Here is an 18,405-nt window from a genome sequence, read left to right as displayed (position 1 = left end):
AAATCAGGAAAGAAGTAGAGTCATTTCCTCATAGACGTCTATGGGAGCAGAGGAGTCGCCCCCTGCTGGTCACTACAGAGAAGTAGAGTCATTTCCTCATAGACGTCTATGGGAGCAGAGGAGTCGCCCCCTGCTGGTCACTACAGAGAAGTAGAGTCATTTCCTCATAGACGTCTATGGGAGCAGAGGAGTCGCCCCCTGCTGGTCACTACAGAGAAGTAGAGTCATTTCCTCATAGACGTCTATGGGAGCAGAGGAGTCGCCCCCTGCTGGTCACTACAGAGAAGTAGAGTCATTTCCTCATAGACGTCTATGGGAGCAGAGGAGTCGCCCCCTGCTGGTCACTACAGAGAAGTAGAGTCATTTCCTCATAGACGTCTATGGGAGCAGAGGAGTCGCCCCCTGCTGGTCACTACAGAGAAGTAGAGTCATTTCCTCATAGACGTCTATGGGAGCAGAGGAGTCGCCCCCTGCTGGTCACTACAGAGAAGTAGAGTCATTTCCTCATAGACGTCTATGGGAGCAGAGGAGTCGCCCCCTGCTGGTCACTACAGAGAAGTAGAGTCATTTCCTCATAGACGTCTATGGGAGCAGAGGAGTCGCCCCCTGCTGGTCACTACAGAGAAGTAGAGTCATTTCCTCATAGACGTCTATGGGAGCAGAGGAGTCGCCCCCTGCTGGTCACTACAGAGAAGTAGAGTCATTTCCTCATAGACGTCTATGGGAGCAGAGGAGTCGCCCCCTGCTGGTCACCGCACAGAACGCAGACCTGATGGACGCAGACGTTACACTTGTCGCAGAAGACCATCTCGTTGCCGTCCTCCCCCTCCGGTGAGCGGCACACGTCACACACCACGTCCTCATCGTACTCGATGCCCAGGCCCTCCTCCGCCTCGATGGCCTGCAGCATCTTCACCTCGCAGGCGCTCTCCAGCTCCACCAGGACGCTCTCCATCGTCAGCTCGTCCAGCTCCGGCAGCGCTGGGGGGGGGGGGGGGGGGGGGTCCAAACTTTATTTTAGAAGATGTTGAATGACGTGCTTCAAGGGAATGCTGGGCAATTAAAAACAGGGTCCACACTCAAGGGCCCCTTCTATTACGTCCTTGTTATCGACGAGGATAAGCTGCTCGGGAATGAGTGAAGACAATTTACTATTCCAGTTTCTTTAATTAGAAATGCTCGCAGATTTCCCTTTGCCTCACACAGGTCTGTGGGGGAAGACGTGTGTGTGCAGTTGGCAGCAGAGACACTACAAAGCTGAGTAAAATAAAAAATAAAAAACAATGGAATCTGTGATTTAACAGTAAGAGATGACATTCTTGTGCAGAATAGACATTAAACATCGAGGCAGCAAACCTGCCTTTAAGAAAAAAACGACAAGAACAAAAGTCAGATTAAATGTGCACAGGTCACTTCATGCTTTCGCTTGGACACAATCTCTGGATGTTTGTGTCTCACAGAGAGAAGTGGAGTAGAGTTTGATATTAGTTAGATATTAACCTGACTGACATTTACACAACCGATGCTGAGTCATCGGAGTCATGACATGAGACTTCTGTTTGTTTTTGCATTGAAGGGTTATGAAAAAACCCCGCAAGAGCCAGTGTGTGTGTGTGTGTGTGTGTCGGGGTGTGTGTGTGTGTGTGCGTGTGTGTTTTTAGCAGCTCAAAAAAAAGACGTGTTGATGGAAAAGAAAAAGTGAGCTGTGGAATGTTGAGTTTTTAGACTTGAATGAAAACACGAGACAATTTATGCACACGTGTACATGTACATACGCTCACCCATCTGTGTGAACTCCAGGTTCACGAGCTCCAGCCAGGCCACGTCCAGGTCGTCCAGGTCGTAGGTCATGTGACGGGGGGCCGGAGGAGGCGCGGCGCCGCTCTCGCCCCCCGGCCCGGCGTCTGACGACTCGCACGACGACGTCCACCTAGAGCCGAGACGCGGGGCGAGATGACCATCAATCCAATCAAAAATACTGCCGGATGTTACTTCACTTATTCAGTTTCATTTTGATCTCTTATCTTTTCCTGCGTAATGTTCACGCTGTTTATGAACGAATGATTGTTGTTATGAAAGATTAACCGCTTGTCCCACACGATCACGACACAACAACGGCATCCAGCTGTTGCCGTGACAACAGGCGCCAGAGACACTGAGTCCGAGGGGTCGTGGTGAGGCAGGAAGCTCCTCCGGGGCCAGAGGCCCGTCCCCGGGGGGCCACGGGGCCCTACGGGGCCCCAACGTCCCTCCGTCAACAACAACAGCAGCAGGAAACGGGGTCAGGAACTCTGCTCCACCCACTGGGAGCCAGTAGAGAGACGCACACACATACACACACACAGGGAAACATGCCTCTGAGAAACATGACACACTAATAGACACACAAGCTACACACACTCAAACACACACACGCTCTCCGCTGAAGTTGTGACCTTTGTGTGAAAAGGTGAAGTGTGTTGGTGATCAAAGCAACTGGTTATAACTTTATAACAATAACGAATAAGCCCAAACAAAGACTCTTTAACAGGTAAAACACCACCACACAACAGCTGGTGACACACACACAACTTGTAACACTAATAATTGTACATTTATAAAAATGACCCCGCCGAACTGCATGCTGGATAAAGCTCACAACACGAAGTCACTCTGCTGCTACATGAAAACACAGAAAAGAGCGACACCGGAGGAACGAGGAGAGACCAGAGATAAAGCAACACAACTTGAGCCATTATAAGTACAATGGCTCTACAAGTGATACAATGTTAGTATTTAATATCTATGTTAAAAAATACTATGTCAAGTACTAATGAGGTCACTTATCTTACAGAATGTAGCCTCATTGATCACTATCATAGATATTAAATACTATGAGGTTAATCACTAATGATGTCATCTGTCTTACAGTGTACAGCCTCATTAATAAATGATATACATGAAATACTAGGAGGTTAATCACTATTAATGTACAGACCCAGAAGAGGTTCAGGTACATCGCCAGTGATGTTTGTGCATTTAACTGTTGCTTCTTACATCCAATATGAATAAATATTAAATGTAACTGTCAGTGTGATCCAGTAAAGTTCAGCAGCACCACAAACTACAGCTGCTCCTCTTCATCTGCTTTAAAAAGACTGTATAACACCTGTGATCTGATCCAGAGATATTTGGCCCAATTATTTTATGACTGATATATATTTACTCTGGTGCTCCATTATATATATGATATATACACATATATATATATATATATATGATATACCTGTATACATATATATAAATGAATACACACCATTTCTAATTTTAAATGAAAACAAAAGCTTGATAATAGTAAAATACTTAACAGTCAAGAACTGTATTCAAATGTAGTTGACAGCTGATGTGGTGACGCGTCATAGCGTTCTTCCACTGGTCGGTATCATGTGACACACACGCACACACACACACACACTACATAATGGAGGTAAACAAAACCGTGTGCAAAAGGCTTCCCCATTGGCCGACCTTTATGGCCGAGGGGAAGTGTGGAGTCGTCTGTCAATACGGAAGTGTCTACATTTATAAATCAGTTTATTTATAGATCTATAGAACGATCTTTATCTTTAGAAGTTCACACAGAGCAGAAAGTCAGAATGAGAGGATGATTTGTGTGACAGACGTACTGGTTTTATTGAGCATGAAGGAGATTCAAATGAGCATACAAGCTCTTGGGTTATGGCCCAAAAATCTGTTTTGTGACTTCAGCGCGACCTTTGACCTTTGGCGGGGACGCCGAGGGCCGACCAGGCCGGCATGGAACGGATGAAACCAAGCAGCCAGAGGAGGGGAAGGAAGGAGTGTGACTGTCTTTCCCAAACTCTTTGCTTTTAAATTGCGGCACAATATCATTTTAAACATTTTTATACGACGGTAAAAGCAAACAAATCAAGCTTTTTCTGCCACGACGTGCGCCGGTGTGTTTCTCTCCATACAGAACAAGATTAAACCGCTCGTTCAGACATACCAGTCCTGTCATATGCAAACAATCCTTTCCCCGTGTGTACCACGGTGTGCGTCTGTGTGTGTGTGCGTCTGTGAGTGTGTGTGTGTGTGTGTGTAATAATCTCTCATTCTTGAAATACCTCACTGTCACAGTACGGCTGGGAAAACCATCTATCCCCTTTTCTTTCCTGTAATCCCTCTCTTTCTCCCCTTAGTTTTCCCACCAGACTGTGTGTGTGTGTGTGTGTGTGTGAGACGGTGTGTTGTGCCAACAGCTCCTTATCCTTGGGGGACCAACACAACCCCCCCTCCTCTGAAACCAGTCCCGTATCAGCCTGCAGACTGGAAGAGGAGAATCAGGCCAGCAGGGCACGGGGTTACCCACCCCAGGGCCCAGGGGCAGCCCCCAGTGTGTGCGTGTGAATGAGTGCACTTTAGTGGGTTAATTATCTTGGTCTGTATACTTTCCTGTCTGTCTTCTCATTTAATTGAGCTGGATGATGACGCAAATATTACATGAAGAATTAACTTTTAAATACAAATTAAAAAACATATTCCAAAAAGTTGTAGACAATGAAGATGAATAATCTGATCGTCTTTTTAAAACACTCACACACACACACACACACACACAAACCACCTTCGGTCCGAGTCCGAGATGAATCAAACTTATTGGGAGATAAATACCTTCCGGGTGGAAGTAGTGCAGAACAGACACAACAAAAGTCTCCAATAAAACCAGAATAGGTTCGCTCACCAACAGGGTTTGAAAAGTCACTGTACCAAACTACAAAGGAGCAAATGCAAATCTGAAGTCATCATTTCTGCATTATGCCGTTCTCTGATAAAAGACAAACGTTTCTTCTGATACTACAAAAAGAAAATAGATGTATATTCTGTATGTTAACTTGCTGTTGCTTAATGAGATTAATCGCTGTTAATCACACTTATGCGATTAATCAAATTCCATTTTTCATCTTTGTATTCCAAATACAAAAAAACGATTTATCTCTTAAATGTAATAGTATTTTAGAGTGGCCTAGGGTGGCACGGGCCAGCCCTGAAATCTGATTGGCCACCCCAAGTGCCACCCCAATATCTTGAAATATGATTGGCTATATGCCCAGTCGGAGGCGGGCCACGGCACTGAACGTAAACTGCACTCTTGTTTAGAGTTGCAGTCTCCAATAAAAACCTCCTTCTCAAACCTGAGAGGCAGCGATGCGCTACAGTAGCATGTAGCCTGCAACAAGAAAGGCGAGAAGAAGAAGTTTGAGCAGCAAACCTACAGGTGACACAAAAATGGTAAATTAATGCCATGGTAATTAATGCCGACACCTGGGTGTGGGTGTGTATTCTCTTGTGTGTGTGTGTGTGTGTGTGTGTGTGTGTGTGCATACGCTCACACTTCATGCCCCTATCAGAAACGTCAGGACACGCCCCCGCCAGGGGAAACCCCTGTGGGCTATGAGCATCCATGCCTGGAAACACGCACGCTACACGTGTGTGTCCGGGAGGGGGGCTACAGAAGCCCCCTCTACACACACACACACACACACACCTCCACCCTCTTCCTGCATTCCTCTCCTGTCTGACACACTTCCAGTAAGCCCACCGGCCCTCCAGACGACAGCTACTGCTACACATATCTTGTTATTCTGGAGGCTGGGTAGAGAAGGGCTCCCTCCCCCCTCCCTCACACCCTCCCTCACCCCCTCACCCATCGCCCCCCCTCGCCGGGCCGTTCTGATGAGCTCTGTTTTAATTTATTCTCTCCTGTCCTCTGAGGTTCATTCTCACCTGACCCATCAAGAAGACATTCTGAGGGGGAGGAGGAGGGAGGAGAGGAGACCGTGTGCCTCCATTCTCCCTCGTTCACCTCCTCTTCCTCCCTCCCTCTCCTTTTGTTCAGAAGTTTAATTAATAGCTGAGAAGTGATGACGCTGATTTGTTAAATAATTTGTACTCACAATTGTTTTCAAGTCTAAAATAAGTTGATGAAAATGACAAATAGTATAACTACACAACACTACACACCTGCATGTCACATTGGAAACGAAAGTAAGATGGAAGAGAGAAGAGGAAGATGCGCACACACACACACACGCAGACACACACACACACACACACACACACACACACACACACACACACCATCAGTGAAAGAGCAAAGGGAAACTCCACTATCTGTCTAGCATCTTCTCCTGTCTCACTCTCTCTCGGTATGTTAAACCCCCCCCCCACACACACACACAAACACACACACACCAACCAGCCTGGCGAGGCTGGCAGATGGTAAATTGGTAAAAGGCGGACGGCTCCAGATGTTGCAGAAGGCGAAGGGCTTTGATCTGCATCCACCACAGAGACCAGAGGAGGCCAACTGCTCCTTAAAAGCCAAATGCGTCTTAATAAAAGAGAGGGGGGGGGGGGGGGGGGGCACAAGAGGGAAGGAAAGAATAACACATAAACTCAAACAGATACACAACTAAATATTATATATATATATACATAGCATATGGCAATGGCACTTAATAACAGTACCCTGGTTAAATAAAGGTTACATACATCAAAATATACCAGCTGAAGCAGAGGGGGGGCTGGATGTGAACACACACACACACACACACACACACACACACACACACACACACACACACACTCAGCAGGTCAGGTGGGATTCCTCCCCTGCCGATGGCTCGGTGGGTGAGCGGGTTCAGGCTGACTCACACGCTGGAACCCAAAAAAAACAGCTTGGTTCTCGCCAACTGCGTCAGAGAGAATCAGCCTGACGGCACCAACTTCTCTTCACATACGCAGAGGGGTCAAACAGTCAGTCAGTCAGTCAGTCAGTCACATGGACGCGTCCGTCACCCTTTGATCTATTTGGTGAATAGACATTAGTTAGAGAGGAAACCTTTCCTCAGATGTGCAGATGTCATCTGACCAAGCGGCCCCGTCTCCTACGCGATTAATGAGGCTACGCCCCCATTCAACCCCCCCAATCGGCTCTGCTCCGCCGAATGGATCCACCAGGCAGGACGGTGGTGACGCGCTCATCCAGCGCGCAGAAGGTAGTATTATTATTATTATTCTTATGGTAATGGTGACGTTCCATCACGCCTCCCCTCCGGCCTCAGTTGGCAGTTTATGAAGACGAAAGGCCCTTTTCCCAGGAAGGAGTTTAAAGCAGTTCCTCGCCGAAACGTGTTATTAGTTTTGTCGTCTGAGGGCCCACCGGACACGAGCGAGAGCGTCCAGTTTGGCTCCTCAGCCCGAACTCTGAAGAAAAACACTTCTCATATTCGCTCCCGCGGCCAAAAGCAACCACACAAGTCCGTGGTCGAGAGCGGCCCCGTTCAACCCTCGCGGCGTTGACTCGACGAGGGAGGGGGGGGGGGGGGGGGGTTTGGTCAGCGAGCCGTCCTTCATCGGCCCGTTAGATGGTCTCGCCTTCGGCCGTCTAAACCGCCGCTCTTTTCCCTCACTCGCCATTTCTCTTCACCGAGGAGGAAACATTCACCACGTTCATCGCAGGTGTTCCTCACGCTCCTTCGTCCAGACATGGAAAGCTCCAGACGGACGGAGTGAAGATCAGAGACTATGAGGGAGGTTCTTGACAGCGCTTTGACGTGTTTGTCGCATGAAGCTGAATCAACTACAAAAACATGAAAACTGTCTCATCTTTGTGTGTGTGTGTGTGTGTGTGTGTGTGTGCGTGCGTGCGATGCATTTGGATCCACAGAAACTACCTGCATGAGAAATGATGAAGCACGTATTTGCGTATTCTGCGTGATGGGAACGCCCTCTACTCAAACGAGGTCCGACCTGCACCTGAATGCGCCGTCACTTCATTCAATCATGACCTCCGTCGCTTTTATTACCTGTTTGCCCCGGGAGCAATTAGGGGTCAGGTGTCTTGCTCAGGGACACTTCGACATGGGGCAGCCGGGGCCCGAACCACCAACCTTCACCCTCTCTACCGCTGCACCACCACGACCCCGGTTTAGTAGATTATGGCCCATTTAGAATGAAACAGACCATAAAGCAGGGGACGATTTAGGGCGGGGCTACAAAGTGATTGACAGGTCACGTTTGGACTGTCACGTGTCACTTCTGGTGCAAAATGCCAGAATCGGGCACTACAGCCCTCAGGGTGTCCTCGCCTCTTCTTACAGTCACATGACAAAGCCAAACTCATTGACCTCTCATGACCTCTTGAGACCTCCTCTTCCTCTCTGTGCTCCACCCTTCTGGGAGATAAGCAGCGTGGACTGAATGTTTTACATACGTTTTCCATATCACCCCCGCCGAACGCCACCAGCCGACGCTCCGCCGTCTCCACCACGTGACGTCCTTCGATTTCAGCCGAGCGCCCGGCGAGCGCCCATCGATCGGTACACTTATGAAGTCTGCGTGGCGTCGGCATGACGACCCGCCGATGCTCTTAGGGGGAGGAGCTTCTCCGTGAGATGCACAGAAAGCCCCAAAAACGTGTCGGAAACCATAAAGCAATAAATAAAATGTTCCAGTGTTTCCAGTCTCATCATCGGGGGGGCAATGGGGGAGTAATGGGGGAGTAATGGGGGGGTTGTGTCTGCACACAGCCGATGTTACGCAACGCCTAATTATTTCCACACAAACCAAAACTGTGCAGAGAGAGAGAGACGGTCAGAGGGGGAGAACGCGTGAAGGAGTGAAAAGAAGACAGAGGACGATGGTGAGAGGTAGGAAGCAGAGGACGGGGGCAACGGGGGAGAAAGGAGACACTCTGTCCTGCAGTGTTTTAGTAAAGACGGACAAAAAAAACAACAACAATGTTGAACCACAACGAACTCTTCTGGCTTCAGCCACGAGTTTTCTACCCAAAACCACGAGAGAGAGAGAGATGTCGAAGAGGAGGGTGGTCAAAGCCAGACGAGGCCCGCAGACCTTTTCCTTGCCAACAATTTTTGGAGATTATGTCATCATTCGTTAAAAAAAAAAGAAAAAAGTGTCTCCGGCTGAAATAGAGCAAAAGTAAGAGGGGAAGGTGGGAGAGGAAGACGTGGAGAGTACAGAGAGATGAAGACAACACAGGCAGGGCGGGAGGAAGAGTTGGATCAGGACAGAAATGACGATGGTTGGGGAGCAGGAGGGGGTTCATTTCATCCTCCCCTGAAACCCGGAAAGCATCGATAACCAAACATGACGTATTGGTTGTTGACATTTAGAGGCGCTGGTGTGAAAATGGCATCAGAGCTAGGCTAGCCGCTTGCAGGGTTTGTGCTAAGCTAACCGACTGCTAGCGGCTGATTCTGTTCTGATTCTGGAGGTCTTGCCCCAGTTATTTGTTCTGAAGCAGTGAGTTTTGTTAATGTTGATGGAAGAGCAGAAGCGCGATTACTTTCCTTACAGCTACTAAGTTCTTTAAAAGGAAACTGCTGTTAACAGATTGACGCTATGTCGGGTTTGGTTTACTCAAATAACACTGTGTTTTTGTAATTAAACTCGCTGCCAGAAGGGTGGACACAAGCCGGCATGTTTAACCATACGACATAATGATAATTAACACTAGATAAGAAAACACAGGTTTGGCCCATAGCTGAATAGCTGAAGAGTTGGTTTGATTTAGTCCTCTTTGCTCCCTGGTGGACGTGGTGCCTGATATGTTCTCCTCTTAATGTGTTGCTTGGAAGCCGTCTTCAGACCTAAAGCCATCACTTCCTGTGTAGGGATATGGTTTCTTACCGCTTTAATTCTTCCTGACCGCAGTGCCTGCGCTGGTTAAAGCAGGCAGGCAGAACTGTGCGGCGCTTCGTCACCCCATCGCATGTAAGATATAATATATATCTCCCTATCTGCTCGTCTTGTCTCTGCCTTCAGGCTCTCTCAATCCATTATCTACGCTCTGCGTGTGTCACATGCTGAGATATTAACCTTGTTACACAATGCAAACAGTAAGAGCGTTGGAATTATCCTTCTAAATCTCACAATCACGAAGATGATCCGGGTATTTCTTTTTTCATATCTGCTATTTATTAACTTTGTCTTCTGCCCTCATTGAGACTCACTTATTATTGTGTGTGTATGTAAGAAGACTGAGGGAATGAACCCAGAGAGAAGTATTTTCCTCATAGACGTCTATGGGAGCAGAGGAGTCGCCCCCTGCTGGTCACTACAGAGAAGTAGAGTCATTTCTTCATAGACGTCTATGGGAGCAGAGGAGTCGCCCCCTGCTGGTCACTACAGAGAAGTAGAGTCATTTCCTCATAGACGTCTATGGGAGCAGAGGAGTCGCCCCCTGCTGGTCACTACAGAGAAGTAGAGTCATTTCCTCATAGACGTCTATGGGAGCAGAGGAGTCGCCCCCTGCTGGTCACTACAGAGAAGTAGAGTCATTTCCTCATAGACGTCTATGGGAGCAGAGGAGTCGCCCCCTGCTGGTCACTAGTGGGAAAGCAGCTTGAAACATCACTGCGTGGCTTCGGTCTCCATTAAACTGCACTTGTGTTTGGTTTATAAACTTTTAGAATCTCTTGCCGGTAAAACTGCTGATGCAATGCTTTTAATCTGAGAGTTAGTTTCAGGTTATCCGTTTAGTCATTAAGCTGCGCCATTTTATTTGGCAACACTAGATTTGTTTTACCTTTTGTTTGTTTTAATGCAAAGTGCTTATTTTATGTCATTGGATCCCAAAGGCTTCTCCTTTCTTTTTCAAATGGGACACAATCACTAACCAACGACTATGGATGAGTGTTAAGTTGCTGCAGCACTTTTCCACTTCAGTCCTTGATGCCTTCAATAACATGAGATGAATGACCTCCAGTTAAGAGTGGAGGCACGAAAACTCATTTAAACTGACAAAGAGCTGCAATACATTCACGACAGTGTTACAGACCTTTTATTTTTAAACTATCGTGTCGAGCAGCTTTTTGCGTGTTTAAAAGGCACCAAATATGTCTCTGCTATGAAATCTGAGATGACGAAGCTCTCGCTGTTCCCTCACTCGTCTTCTTCAGTTTGAGAGCAAACTTCCTCTGCGCCTGGTGTTCTCCAAGCAGGTAAAAAAAAACATTATTGAATCTCACATTACTGGATAATTTGTCCGTCTCCTAGAAAGAATTTGTGTGTGTGTGTGCGTGTGTGTGTGTGTGTGGCCTCCCAGTGTGACATGTGTGTCTAACAGGCATTACCACGCAGTCTGAGCATTTTCATTAGTTCCTAGAACGCCAAAAACAAACCACACGGGTATGTGCAGCAGCTGCAGGAGTACTAGAGAGCCCCGGCAGCCTACCGGGGGAGAGGGAGCGTGCCCAGACTGATCTACAGTATGAAGCTAAGTGGGTCGAAGTGCACGTCTGCTCACATCTGCCTACCAGCTTGCTTCTGTGTGTGTGTGTGTGTGTGTGTGTGCGTTTCACTGATTCACACGTGCATCCACACCCGCAGATTTGTGTGTGCTCCCGCTCACAGCATCGGTGTCAGCTGAGGGATGCATTGTGGAATTAGCAAGTTGAAGTTAGCACGTCAGCTAGCCGGTGGCTAACGGGTCGCGGGCGGTGCTTCTTCTACCCGCTCATTACCTTTCTTTTGCTTCATGTCATCTCAACGAGGGCTGATTTAAAACTGAATAAGGTGCTTGGAGACATTTTCAAACATGAACAATAGTGATTTAAAAAAAAACTTCAAAGTCAAAAACTGTCTTTGAATTAACTTTAAAACTACAAAAACAACACTTAAACAGCATAATACCCACACGTCGTTTTACTTGACATTCAAGGCCATTTTCTTTTCTAAGCGTGTGAACATGTTGATGATACGGTTGTGTATTTTTAAAACAACCAATGTTCCGGATCAATTTCTGCGAGAAAACTTTTCTTTCTGACATTTCAGCACATTCCATCGTTCTTCAGCAATAACGTTACCAAATTCAAACATGACCACAATCTCCAGTCAGTGGTAAAAATGGGCACTTTGCCAAAAGCAAAGCTGGTATCTCACAGCCCCGGGGCCCTGCCAGTGGGTCGGAGGGGTGACATAATATCGGAGGGTGACCTCATAGTGAATCCTTACCTGACAACGGGCTCCGGTATGGCTTCCAGGCTGGCCGGTACCTGCACCCCCTTCTCCCACTCCTGCCTCCAGGGGTCCGACAGCACGTAGAAGTCGTCTGGGCCGAGCTGGGCCGAGTCCGGCAGCTTCATGGCTGTGATGAAGTCGGTGCGGAACACCTGGGGGGGGCGGGGTGAAATGGTCAAATGCTAAAACAGCAGAGATGTATATTTATAAATTCTGCTTGTGAAAGAAGAGCAACCAATTAACCATAAACCAACCAACCAACCAGTCAACCTACAAACTACCCATAACCCAATCAACCAACCCACTAACTACCCCTAACCCAATCAACCAACTAGTCAACCAACCTACTAACTACCCATAATCCAATAAACCAACTAACTGAATGAACATTGGAGTAGCTCCTCCCCCTTTTAAATTCTACACACATTAACAGAAACAGACAGAACGTTCTGTGTGTTAGAGACAGTCAGTCATAAAAGTCGAGGGTGGTACATTTTTTAACCTATTTTTTTTTAATTATTCAAATACAAGTAGATCTATCTCAGCGTAAATAATATCTTATACCATAAATTAAGATTCAAAATTGAGTATTTGAGGTCAAATATACTGGTACTATAAATCTTGTACATAGTACCGGTCAAAAGCCTTGACATTTTCTCATCATATTCCACGAGAAACCTTCAACTGGTGCTGTGTATATACTATAAATAATACTGGGCCCACTGACATCCACATTTCTGCTATAATTTATAAAACAGCTGATTATTTTCTTCATTTCTCTACTTTTATACACACACACCTCTTCAGGCCAGTCAGTCAGTGGGGTAGTGTGCTACATTATGGGCTGTATGCATAACTCATTAAGTCCCATCTAGATCTGGACCGATGCCATAGGCAGAGCTGTGTGTGTGCATGACATTAACACTGCTAATATTAGCACCATTCCTACTGTAACTGTTAGCTTTAATAATTGAGGAAGTGTGAATGCCGCAATAATACTATGAAAATGACTGCTTAAAGTACTACTGCTTAAAGTACTGCTACTATAAGAATTGCTGATGAAAAGGTTCAGATTACCGATTACCTGAATGAGGAGAGCAAACTATCCAATGCTCCCAAATCTCAGTACAGCTTCACTGCTTCTGGTTTCTACCTTTCACAATAAAAGCCCTCCACATGAACCCCCAGTCGCCGCTCACAGGAACGTTAAAATAACCGGAAAAAGGGAATGTTTGAAGCGGAGTCTGAATCAGAAATGGACTTTGAAGGAGAGGAGGAGGAAGATCAAGGCGACTCCGAGCTGTGGAGCACCACCGTCGCCCCTCTGGCGTTGTGACACATTTTGGTACAAACGCTGTTTGTAAGTGTCAGTGGAAAGGAGCCCGATGGAAAGGATACGAGAGAAAAGGCGAGGGGAGGGCGAGGGGGTCAAATAGAGGATTGTGTGTTTCCTCCTCCGGGCATCATGGCTACCTGGCTCTCCTCCCTGCGTCACCATGTCGACTCGCACTGGGAGGAGGCTAATTTTAGAAACAGGGCTCTAATTAATGATTGGCTGCTCGGAAGGTCCACAGCACTCAGGAAGAAGTGTGTGTGTGTGTGTGTGTGTGTGTGTGAGAGAGATTAAGAGTGAGCGAGTCACAGGAGGAGAGAGAGGAGCAGTGACTCAGTGATTTCAGTTTCCTCCTCACAGCAATCTGCTGCCGCAACACCAACACAGAACATTTTTGGGGGAAATTATTTTAATAAATCACGCCGCTGGGATGCGGCGGACTTCGACGGTTACCGCGGTAACCGATGTTCAAGTATTTGAATGCGTCACATTGATACTGAAGCGCCAGGTTATCAATTATTCTTCAACACAAATCATTATCATTGCAGTTAGTTGTGCGTGTGTGCGTGTGTGTGTGTGTGTGTGTGTGTGTGTGTGTGTGTGTGTGTGTGTGTGTGCTGTCCAGGGTGCTGAAACCCAGCGGAGCAGATCAATAGATTGACGCTTAACAAAGTCAGATAACATATTTTAGGCTGAAGGAAAAAAGGCAAAGTTCCATCTCTCCCTGATGCTCCTCCAGGAGAAGAACTTAAGTTGTCTGGAGAAGTGAGCTGAACAGTTTGAGGTGGAAATAACGCAGCGGAAGAGTAAAGCCAATAGAGAACAGGTGTGTTTACGGTCAGGTTATCTAGAAGGTAAATATGAGGTTAGAGGTCTGAGATGTTTCAGCGGTAAGTACCCACCACATCTTTCACTGCTTCTGCGCTTTACAATTAAATAAGACCATTTCCATCAAAGCGAGGAGACTTTGGACTCTGGTGGTCTCACATGTGACGACAAACTAATGCCACGTTTTGTGCAGCAGCGGGTAACCATGGCGATGGTAGATGTAAAGAACCAGCTAACAAAGATCATTTGTTTGTCTAACTTTTTGAATTCAAGAAATGTGTTTACGTATAAGAACAGTAAAATGTTGATTCTTTTCTTAATGAAGCGTTATCGATCAGTCAGTCGAGTCAACGGCAGCCGAGTATCATCAGCTGAGCCTCATTCTCATTCAAATATCATTTATGTATCAAATGAAACAAAAGCTTCTGTTATTTTAAAGTATGGGAGGAGTGAGAATGAAGTGGTTTGTTTATCTTTAACTACAACATTTGAATATGAAATAAATATTTCAAAATAAAGGTGAAACGTTGTACCCAAAATATTGCGCTACATTTGCCTCCCGGGCTTTACGGGCCACATGGTTGAATAATCATAGAAATCCTACAGCTGAGGAACCTTCTAGAAGCTTTTTGTGCCTCTTGTGTTTTCCGGAGACAGCTCGCTCCAATAGGATGAGAGGGGCGGGGCTTAAATAACCGCTGCCGCTCCTCTGGTGACACAAAAGAGACGTGAAAGTGAAACCAAACGGACTTCCTCCCCCCGCCCTGTTTGCGATGTGAAAAGTCACATCCGGAGCCATTAGCAGCACTCAACCCTCTCCCCATTCACGCCCCTCATTAGCCCGAACGAGTCCTTTTGAGATCTCCTCGTCACGACCCCCCCACCCCACCAAGGGCAGGCTGATTGCCAGCGCTTCGCTCAAAAGGTCACGCGGTTAATCTTTGTTCCCGCTTCAAGGAGCATTTGACTGGCTGCGTTTCGCCGCTTGAACAGATGTGGTTTTTGGCCCTCCGCTCGTCTCTCAATCACGAAATCAAGGAGACGGAAGATTCTGAAGAACAAAAGAAATAAATAGTAAAAAGAAAGAGAGGGAGCGAAAAGGGGCAGAATCTCTGCAGATTATTTCCACAAATTTAAATATCAATATTCAGCTGCTGCAGTTTAGATGTTTAGCTTCTTGGCATGTAACCTCCACACGGATGACTGTAAACCTTTGTGTGTGTTTACTGTGCGTCTCCCAGGTGTGGATGGGAGTAAGAATCATGAATATGAAGCGAGACAAAAATGCTCAGAAATGTTCCTCTCGGTAAATAATTAATAATGAAAAAAAGTTGTAAAAATAGTCATTAAAAAAACTGGGTCACTGACACAAAAAGTGAGGGAGAATTGAGAGCCCCCCCTCCACCACGACGTCTGACGGCGGGCTCATGCAGACGATCTGGTGAAATGGCAATCAAAGGGCCGGGGGGGGGGGTGACCTAGATTTGGAGATATGTGGCAAAAAAAAGAAAAATGAACGACTTGATTATTGTGTTCGCTGTGACTGCAGAGAGATCACAACTCACTGAGGGAAGTTCACTGAAACCGACGGATCCATGCGCGGGGGGGCGGGGGTCCGCCACACGGACGAGTATTTTGTTTTTTTATCCTTCAAAGATCAACGAGTCACTGATCTGTGATCTTACTCCGTCTCCTGTGAGTCTGCTGCCGTTAAATGAGCATTATTGATGCCCGGTGGACAGATGCATGCTGGTCCATCAGCGCCGTTGAACATCATGATGGGACCGAAGGAAGCTCTTCGCCTCTGACTCCTCCCGGCCTGGATTAGCAGGTTAGCGGCGTTAGCTCCACTTCCACTGTTTGCGCTGTTAGCTGCTAGCTGCTAGCCTCACTGCTTTGGAGTCATCGGTGGGAATAATTGGAGGGTTTTGGCGAAAAGAAGCCTGACGGAAATACCGAGAAACCAAAGAAGTGTTTGTCTCTGATTCAGCTTTGCTTGCTCGGTGGAGTGTTTGACGTTTAGAAAAGATCTGCTGTGGCTGAACTAATATTCAACCAATTGATTCAATAACATGTTGATGGAGGTTTTATAGTTGAGAGACAAATAACATTACAGGTCATTTAGCATTACATTTTTAACCCGTGGCTTTTTTACATGTTTGCCCGGGGAGCAATTAGGGGTCAGGTGTCTTGCTCAGGGACACTTGGGGCAGCTGGGACTCGAACCACCAACCTTGCGGTTCCCAGCGCACCCTCTCTCCCCCCCTGCGCCACGACGACCCCATGAGAGTAACATGAGAGTAACATGAGAGTAACATGAGAGTAACATGAGAGTAAGGCCGTATTTCTTTACCAGCGACTTCCTTTTGCACTTTGTCTGTTTGTTTGTTTGTTTGTGTGTGCGTATGTGTCTGTGTGTGTGTGTGCGTATGTGTCAGTGTGTGTGTGTGCGTGCACACCGGGCTGCTCGGCCAATCGGCTGGCTGCAAACACCACCTCTGTGCATTCCTGTAGCTGTTGGTTGCCATGGAGATTCACAGCTGTTTCTACCAGACTCCAATGAGCTGCAACAGCTGCTCGCATGTTTGAACACACACACACACACACACACACACACACACACACACACACGTATCTCCACAGGTGACCCCTAACCCGTTAAACACGTGGAGGCCTAAATCCACAGGGTCGAGGCTCCTCAAGTCTCGAAGAGTTGACACGAGAAAGGCCGTCGCCTCGGTGACAGTCGTCCCACCTGCAACATCTGCACATCCGGATGCGCGTGCAGCTGCATCGGAACAACGAGTCCAGGTTCTAACACACCAAAATGCAACAATGCCCCGGGAGAATTTTCCGACGTCCTAATGCGATTGCGTCATCGCTTCAACAAATCCAAATGATGAGGAAAGCGATCAGGCTCAGCAGGGGGCGGAGTCGTCATTAAAAACGCTCACATACACATTTTACACCTTTAAAACCTGCCTGGTCATTGTTCTAACTTCTTTTTCTTAAGAGGTAAAACAAGAAAAACCATTAAACACAGTCCCTGTAAACATATATATATATATATGAGACGATTTATCAAGTCATCATTACCCATAAATCCCGGCTCTGGATTCTGTTCTTCACTTTTAAAAGTTCTTTTCCGATAAAACTGTAAAGATGCATTTGTTTCCTTCCTCAATGTTCATTATTATTTGAACGATTTGAAGCTCATTATATCATTTAAGTGTTTATTCCGCCCAGTAACAGGTGATGCTTTTGAAAAATTTTAGGCAACAAAGAAAAGGCTGAAAAAAATAAGAATCCCATCGACACACATCAGCTGATCACAACAACCAGTGTGTGTGTGTGTGTGTCACTACAACCTATCTATTAACACTGATGTGTTCCTCCTCGTCATATTTTGACTGAAATATCGCCTCCAACTTTTAACCACAGGACCAGATAGCTGCTCTCTGTGTGCGTAACGGCTTCCTGTCTGTGTCTGACGTTTTCGCAGGTCTCCATTTCTCCCCAGAGATAAAAGACGCAGCTCTAACTGGAATAAAGAAGCGACGCGTTGGGAGTTTGTGCTCCTTCCACCGAGAGAACATCCCCAAACCACTTCTAAGAGAAGCGCGAGGACTCGGCTATACTCGGCTCACTTTTAGAAAAGCTACGCTGTCATTACGGGGCGGTGGGGTTCACCGTTGGCCACGCCCCCTGAACGAGTTCCCCGCCCCCCCCCGCAGTGAGGACGCATTGGCAACGTCTCCCTTTGTGAACTTGTTTTCACTGTGTGCCGCCTTTAAGCAGCAGGATTTAACCCTCAAACACGACACAAACAGCCAGTAAGTCCAGCTTCTTATTCTGCCTGGTATTTGTGTCAGATATTAATAGGTCATGTGATACATTCAATTGTTTCCACCAATGACCTTTGAACCAGCTCGGCAGGTAGATGTTTCTCTGATCTACACCGGGACGGATCTGAAGCCTCGTCCTCCTCCCAACAAGTCAAAGGGAAAAGCAGAAATAAGTCAAATCCATTTCCTGTCAGGTGACCGAAGGAAGCGGACGACAGAACCTGATGAAGAGTGATGAAGAGTGTTCGCTCAGAGGGGTCGTGACCGTGTGCAGGTCAAACATACAAGCACCGCTTGGTTTAGGGATAAAGGATTTAACTAAAGTTAAACAGGCTACTGTCAGTCGCTACACAT

The 18,405-nt window shown here is 46.8% G+C and overlaps 1 protein-coding gene across 2 annotated transcripts in view; it reads right to left on the bottom strand.

Moving 5' to 3' along the window:
* jade2 (jade family PHD finger 2) overlaps window positions 1-18,405 on the bottom strand; it is a 64,919-nt gene that overhangs the window by 35,613 nt on the left and 10,901 nt on the right. For both annotated transcript variants that reach the window (XM_078107019.1, XM_078107020.1), the window contains exons 4-6: window positions 12,040-12,197; window positions 1,782-1,930; window positions 770-981 (exon numbers count right to left, since the gene is read on the bottom strand). In XM_078107019.1, the coding sequence (XP_077963145.1) occupies window positions 770-981; window positions 1,782-1,930; window positions 12,040-12,197 (519 nt within the window). The remainder of the gene's footprint in view (window positions 1-769; window positions 982-1,781; window positions 1,931-12,039; window positions 12,198-18,405) is intronic.

This window comes from Gasterosteus aculeatus, chromosome 7 (genome assembly GCF_964276395.1).
Source record: "Gasterosteus aculeatus chromosome 7, fGasAcu3.hap1.1, whole genome shotgun sequence".
NCBI classification, from domain to species: domain Eukaryota; kingdom Metazoa; phylum Chordata; class Actinopteri; order Perciformes; family Gasterosteidae; genus Gasterosteus; species Gasterosteus aculeatus.
The sequence above is the reverse complement of the archived record's forward strand: the minus strand, read 5'-3'. Positions and strand labels throughout refer to the sequence as shown.